Source organism: Suricata suricatta, chromosome 10, assembly GCF_006229205.1.
Source record: "Suricata suricatta isolate VVHF042 chromosome 10, meerkat_22Aug2017_6uvM2_HiC, whole genome shotgun sequence".
Taxonomy (NCBI): Eukaryota; Metazoa; Chordata; class Mammalia; order Carnivora; family Herpestidae; genus Suricata; species Suricata suricatta.
In genome coordinates, this window is record NC_043709.1 from 105130182 (window position 1) to 105138293 (window position 8112).

Sequence of the window (8112 nt, forward strand, 5' to 3'; positions counted from 1 at the left end):
ATTCCTAAGAAGTTGCAAACAATGTAATCATTAAAAGAAAGATGTAATCACCTATGGTATATAAGACACCAAGTTTCACAGTAAAGTGTGGTCTCTTCCACCATTCATGTTGTCTGTGTTCTTTCTTATAGATATTTCGCCGACACCAACCCCCTACTCAGAGACCCTTGGACTCTGGTGCGTGGGCTGGTCCCCCGCACTCTACCACCAATAGCTATTTCTTTTTAGATAACCACTTCTGTTTGGCTCAAAGTCTTCAGCTATAACTCAAGTATCTCACTGCCTTACTTCCCAAGGTTGATAAAAGGATTTCATGAGATATGATGCCCAAAACATGGCTTCTCAGGCAAGGTGGTACCCATAACTCTGAGAAGGGCAATCTGAGACTTTCCATGACCTAAGAAAAGATGCTCCACAGGACTGAAAGCAGGGGTACAGGAACACCTGGGTGGCTCAGTCAGTTAAGCATCTAACTCTTGGTCTCAGCAGGGTGTTGATCTCAGGTCCAAGAGTTCAAGCCACATGCTGGGTGCCACACTGGGAATGGAGCCTACTTAAAAATAAAAAGAAGGTGGAGGTACAGATCTAGTACCAAAGGATAAAGGACAGTCTGATGTCTTTCTGTAGCATTACCTGAACTTCTCTGACAGCCTAGAAAGGTCTCAACTATCATCTCCTGGCAGAAAGTACAGGGACAGAGTATAGGAGATGTATCTCAAAGGAAAGTACAGGGTGTTCTACAAAACTGAACATTCCAAGACCCATGTAACTACTTATACAAAAGAGAGGTAACATTCATTGTACCCCACGCATAGGTGTTACACATGGAATGAAATGGATAAGGTGAGGATGCTTAAGGATAAAGTGCTCATAAGTCCTGAGATCAAGAATCCTGAACCCATTCCTACTTCTAACTAGTCTAGTCTTTTGCTTGATTTCTGGCTAATGCTGTGGACTAAGTCACTGCCATTCCAAAACTGCCTGAAACAAACTATGAAATCCCATCTGTTACATACGAAGTAACAGGCCAATTATTTGAAACCTCAGTGTAGTAATAACTAGCATTTTAATATAAACACACAATAAACCATTAAGAAGAGCATATTCATCTGCACGCCATCCATACATATCGAGAAAAGGCATCCATATCATGCTCAAGAAGAAGCCTGACTATATTTGCTGATTTAGTAGTTGCAGCAAACATGAGGGCTGGTCGAAAATAACAGAGAGATAACTTCACTCTTGGGAATTTAGAGTTCTTTGAACAACCGATCTGATATATTTTATCAGGTTAATGTCTTGCCTATCTGTACAGAATTGACCATTTACATGTTCAGGTGTCCATCTTTGTAAATGATCTCCGAGGCTAAAATGAAGGGATGAAAAGGAAGCTTCTTGTCCCACTTGGGTAATAATGTATTCTAGAACTTGCTAATTTAAAGTCCTTTGATGAATAAGAAACTATGCTGAGGTCACATCTCTGAATGGGTAAAGATTTTGAAAAAGAATGCCCCATTTCTCCTTCATCTGATACAGCGCATTTCAAAGCCATCTAGAGGTCAACTAAGTATAAAAACTATCTTAAAATGACCATATCTTAATGCTAAAGGTAATAAAGAAGTCATAATGAGAGTTAATGATGGTGATCAGCATATGGTAGGCATTCAATTAAATGCTGTGTATATAAAGTCTTATTTACACCCACCCACCCTTGAAGGATATATTATTATCCTCCTTTTTGCCTCAGGAAAAGTATTAATGATGATACATAATGCTCCCCAGGCCACAACAGGTAGCAAGCAGGAAAGCTACGAATTAAACCTAATCTTGTGTGAATCTAAACCCATCTCTTTTTTTTCTTATCACCTACCTATATCTTATCCTCATTAAAGGAATAGTCCATTGAATTCAAGTTACCTTTCATCTTTTACCCATACCATATAAAAATGAAATCAAAACAATACACTGGACTGAAAAAAGGATAAAAACTGATGAGCCAAAATATCTGGTAATAGTAAACATCACTTAGAGGTCATTTAAAAACATCACTATTCCTCTAGGGAAAAAAAAACAATTTAAAGCAAAGATCACCCATTAGACGAAACAACTCCTATTTATGTTTAATATGCATCTTAAAAAAAAAAACCATTTGAGAGAGCACAAGCAGGAGAGAGGCAGAGAGAGAGAAGGAAGCACAGAATCTAAGCAGCTCTAGGATCTGAGCTGTCAGCACAGAGCGAGATGGGGCACTTGAACCCATGAGCCATGAAATCATGACCTAAGCCAAAGTCAGAGGCTTAACCAACTGAGACAACCAGGCACCGTAACATACATCTTTTAAGGAAAATATATATGAAGTGGAAGTTCTTTTTAAAGTTTTTTTATGATTTTGGAAAGAGAGGGAATATGAGAGTGTGGGTGAGAACAGAGAGAGAGAGAGAAAAAGACAGAGAGAGAGAGAGAGAGAGAGAGAGAGAGAGAGAGAATCCTAAGCAGGCTCTGCACTGTCAATACAAAGTCCAGTGAGTGTGTGGTTCAAACTCACGAACCACGAGATCATGACCTGAGCCAACATTGGATACTTAACCCACTGAGCTACCCAGGCACCCCTATGAAGCAGAAGTTTAAAAAACTACAATAAAAGGGTTAAGAAGCCCAATATTGTGTTATAAAGGAAACTAAGAGCTGGGAGTCCACCCTTTAAAAACTAATATGAAATCCCTTTAGCTAACATCAAATCCTGTGGGGGGAAAAAATGATTGCAGGGGCAACTGGGTGGCTCAGCTGGTTAAGCATCCAACTCTTGATCTCAGCTCAGGTCTGGATCTTAGAGTCATGAGTTCAGACCCAGGGTTGGACTCCACAGTGAGCATGGAACCCACTTACAAATAACGATTGCAAATGATATCAGTCAACATTATCAGGGAATGGGAATTCTTCTATACCCTCTTCATGTTGCCCAGTCAGAATAATGGCTTATTGGCTATCTGATGATGTGTTGCCATTTTTCACTATGTAATTATAAATGAACCTTTTTATTAAGTAAATCTTCCAGACTAGAATAACGATTACCACTCTCAAAGAATATTAAGATTAAAAAAAATACAACTACTGTACCTTTTAATAGTATGAACTGTACGTAAATCTTCTTTCTCTTCTGCTAAAAATTCCACATTCTGCTCGTTCTCACTTATTGCAATGGGAAGTGGTGAGAGGCCAGCCTGTAAAAGAGCAAAAACAATTTATAATTTACAAAATTACATATTTCCATTTTGAATTTTGAACCTTACAGAAGATCCTCTAAACGTAGACCTGTAACACAAGAAGGAAATAAAAAACAGCCTCTTCCTTCTCACTCCTGTACTTTCACCTGCTGCTATTTCTCTTGAAAATAGCCCTCCTCCACTGGGGCGAGAGGGTGGCTCAGTCAGTGAGCATCTGACTTCAGCTAAGGTCAAGATCTCATAGCTCGTGTGTTCGCGTCCTGCATCGGGCTCTGTGCTGACAGTGCAGGCCCTAGGACCTATTTCAGATTCTGTGTCTCCCTCTCTCTCTGCCCTTCCTCCCTTGCTTGTACTCTGTCTCTCTCTCAAAAAGAAAGAAACATTTAAAACAGTTTTTTAAATAAACTAGCCATCCTGCACCTCCTTCAACAGATTATTTATAGTCATTCTCCCAAACTCACTTCATACACTACTGGTTCCAAAATCTTTGCTTCCATAGAGTACTTAATCATGGTATACTATAGTAACTATTCCCCATCGAAACCAAGAGCTTCTTGAGGGTAGGGGCTATTTCTTATCTATCTCCGAACCCTAAAATATAGCAGTAAATACTGTATTTTCACTGAATTAGTAACCTAAATGATGATCTCTGGAGTAGTGTTTCTTAAAATATATTCCAAATAACATATACGTTGCCAGAAGGTAAAGTACTAGGCCCCCATGGAAAGACTTCATGATCATCTATGTTTGAGAAATATTATAAAACTGCATTCTATGTCTAGGATGACAGAAATCCAATTAAATCGGGAGGAAGTAGCATTTCCGGGATATAGTTTTGAGAGCTTCCTGATAAAGGTGAGGTTGTCTCCAAGTTCTACACACTTGCCTCTCTTCTACCGATGGTATCAGGATCCACTGACATCCTACATGTCAACATAAGGCATTCCTGCTCCAAATGGGTCACTAAGGAGATGTGCTATGACCTCAAAGAGACAGGCTTCAAAAGTTCTTTGATTGCTTACTATGAAATAGTCCATGGGTGTGGGAAGCAGCAGCAAGGAGCTAGTAAGGAGAGTGTGATTGAGCAAAAGCTCTCGTGCCCTTACAACCCTTGCAGCTGCCCCCAGGTTCTCAGAGGTTAAATCACTTAAAATGTTAATTGTACAAATGTCCTTCATGCTTCTTGAGTTAGCATGTTAATTCTATTAATGTCCTTCAAGCTTTGGCAATCTTCTGGGATTCTTCACAGCCGTGGCTGTCCGTATAAAACTACTTGCCTGTAAGAAATAAAGCGGCAATATGGGCATCACTCATGTTCCTCCCGTCCCCATCCTTTAGCTCTCTCTTCTTTTCCTCATTCCCTTATGCTCATGTCCTTGCTGCTGGGCGCCCACGTGTGTACAACACATGGGTTTCTCGTAGTATAAAATGCTACGTTTGCATCTTAATTGTTAGGAAGCTCAATGTTCAATTTTATTCTCAATTATCATCATTCTGGGGCACTAATGCATATCTACTTCTAAAACACTCTGTATTCTAGTTTTCACTGTAATAGCAACTTACTTTAAATTTTAGACAAAATATAAATCAGAAATAAAAATATCATGGCTTTTCCATAAAATTTTCAAATTTAGCATAATGAAAGCTACTAAATTATTTCCATTTTTTAGGGACCAATGCTGAGGAGAAAGATAATATTGTCTGCTATATGCAAACCTATTCAACTCTAACTGTGGTTAATCTAGAATGGCTTGTAAATATTCCAATAGGAATATGATTATTTATAGGACATAGAAGGAAAAAGTGAGTTTTCTAAAACCAACTTATAGAGACACCTGTGTGGTTCAGTCAGTTAAGTGTCCAGCTTAGGTTCAGGTCATGATCTCACAGTTTGTGAGTTTGAGCCCCAGGTGGGGCTCTATGCTGACAGGTCAGAGCAAAAAGCCCGCTTCAGACTGTGTGTCTCCCTTTCTCTCTGCCCTACCCCCACTAAAGCATGCACCTTTGCTCTTTCTTTACTTCAAAAAGAAACATTAAAAAAATAAATAGAATACAAACACATCATAAATTCTCACTTGGAAAATTCAATCCTCTTCCTAAGACAATAACATAAAATTCAAAAAATATATTTAAATTAGTAAGGATTGTCTTGAAACCTTGAAATCTTGATCAAAATATCCCATAAAACACGGGCGCCTGGGTAGCTCAGTCAGTGAAGCATCTGACTCTTGATTTTGGCTCATGATTCATGAGTTCAAACCCAGTGCCTCCTAGGGATTCTCTCTCTCCTCTCTCTCTCTCTCTCTCTCTCTTTCTCTCTCTCTCTCTAACATAAATTTAAAACAAATTACCAAGGTTGCTCTCTAACAAGAGATCTGAATAGCATACTCTTCAAGTGTATGTATGTATGTATACATATATATATGTCATAAAAAGTAATTGCAAAAACAATGCTTGTGGAGGCAAAGGAGGTGACTCAAGGAAGACAAGAATCTAGGTGGGGACAACAGACACCTGGAGACACACATGCCTCATATAAACAGGGCAGCCACTGCAAAGCACACCAAACAGCAGTGTGGGCTCAATATACCAGATATGATACTACGAGAAAAGTCTGAAATCCAGATTTCTCCATGAGTGCCATAAGTTTAAATGTTGACTCAATTAATGGAAGAAACTAAATATATCCAGGGGCCAAATTTAGCCAATAGCCTACTTGTCTTTTGGTTGTGCATAAAGCAAATATTTGTACACAAAACTTTTCTTAAGTATCAGTATCATGTTTTACCTATACTTTAGGCCAAATATGTCCTAAAAATTGCTATTAAGACTCATAAGAGGGACACCTGGGTGGCTCAGTTAGTTGAGCATCTGACTATAGACTTCAGATCACGTCATGATCCTAGGGTTGGTGGACTCAGTCCCACATTGGGCTTGGCACTGAGCATGGAGCCTGCTGAAGATACTCTCTCACACTCTCTCTCCCCCTCTGCCGCTTTCCCCCATTCACATTCTCTCTTTGCCTAAATCATTAAAACAAGAAGACTTGTAACACCCCCTTTAAGAACTTTTCCAAAGCTTATTAAAACTACAATCTACTTGTATTTAATTCTCCCAGATTGTTAATCAAATAGACCAATTAGTTCATAAGGATGCTGAAACTAAATTCCTAAAAACAATTCTCCACTGTATTGTCACTAGGTACATTGTGATGTTTAAAAACTACCATTTGGGGGGTGGAGCCAAGATGGCGGAGCGGAAGGGAGCTCTGTAAACTCCCTCCGCACCAAAGTTTTTTGAACTGAGAAGGATATTACGATCATCTGAGAGAGCGGAAGGAGAAAATACGAACTCCAGAAGGAATAGAACCTCAAGGATATCTGAGTGAGTGGGGGCGAACGGGGGAGATCCAAGGATGGGCCAGCCCGGGACGGGCAGGGGAGGTAAGATCCCCAGCCCAACATGGCGCAAGCGCGCAGCACCCGAGAGACAAAGGGAAGAGACAGAGTCGGAACACGCTCATAGAACTGTCTCTGGGGAAGAGGTATAGAACGCTTGGCTGCGCTTGGAGACAGAAACCCACTCCATAGATAACTGCTGGGTAGCGGGGTGCAAGAGAAGGAACAGCCTCCAGCCCTAAGCCATCTTATCGGGGAATCAGAGGCGTCTGTGGCTGTGAGAAGTGGCTGCGCTGGGGAGGCGCACTCCCCGGCAGGAAGCGGCCGGAGCGGCGACTGCACCAGGCGCAAGCAATTCGAACTTGGTTTTGGGAACGGGACCACGGACCGCATTTCCACGGCACACCTCGCCCCCTGCACGGACTGCGCGAATCCCGGGTCCCCACAGGGAAAAAAATAAGGCACACACCGACAGGACCCTCAACAAAGAGTCGGTGGCAGGTGGAGGCCCGGACGCGCGCTTAGAATGTAGGAGCTCCCAGCACATTTCCAGCAGCGCACAGCGTCTTGAGCAAAGCTATGGGAAACGAAGAGAGACTCGGTTTTTTGCTTTTTGTTTTTTTCCATTCCCCCATTGCAATCGCGATCCTGACTGGGGGTGAGGACTCCGCAAATGAGTCTGTGAAGGTGCGCACTTCACCTCCTGCTGCTCATTTCGCCTCAGGCAGGGGCGGAGCCTCTGAGAGCAGACTCCAAGACTTACCACATCAAACCAAGCCTATCCACCAGAGGGAGCTGCTGCTTGCTTTTTTGTTTTGTTTTGTTTTGTTTTGTTTTGGTTGTTTGTTTTTTTAATATATAACAAAAATCTTTCTTTCTTCACTAGTTTCGTACTTATTTCTTTGTCATTATTACCTTTTTCCTTTTTCTTTACTCAATTCCTTTAAATTTTACTCCTTATATTCTTTCTCCTTTCTCCCTTACTTTTTCACCTTCTCGCAACCCAGATATATTCTCCTATATCTCATCCTTACTTCTCCCCTAAACGTCATACACTTTTAAGCGGTCTACTGTCCTTTGTTGTCTCCGACCCCCTTTTACATATATTTTTTTGTCTTTTCTTCTTTCTCTTTTCTTTTTATTTTCTCTTCTTCTCTTCCTTTCGTCTCTTTCCCTCCCATTTTCTTTCTTTTCATTCCCCCCTGTAATGTGTTTCTTTGTTTGATTTGTCTGTGTGTGTGTGTGCTTCTGTTCCCTCGGTGTTTGTCAGTCTGTTTTCCTTCATAGGACTACACCAAGAAACAAGCCAAAGTGTGCAAGAAGGCGAGTCCCAAATATTGCAGAGTAGGGAAATAAAATACTCACAGACACAACAAGAGAAACTGAGAGATATCATTAAGAGAATATCTCCTGAAACGGCAGGCCCTGGACAGTCAATAAGCCTCCTTTAACAGAGAAATACTAATAATAGGTGCACAGAGCCCATCGAG

General features: G+C 40.9%; 1 protein-coding gene across 1 annotated transcript in view; it reads right to left on the reverse strand.

The window, feature by feature from the left end:
* Nucleotides 1-8112, reverse strand: part of LOC115305341 (ankyrin repeat domain-containing protein 26-like) — a 52683-nt gene that overhangs the window by 17940 nt on the left and 26631 nt on the right. Inside the window, 1 exon segment of the mRNA XM_029955567.1 lies at nucleotides 3118-3221. Coding sequence (XP_029811427.1) covers nucleotides 3118-3221 — 104 coding nt within the window.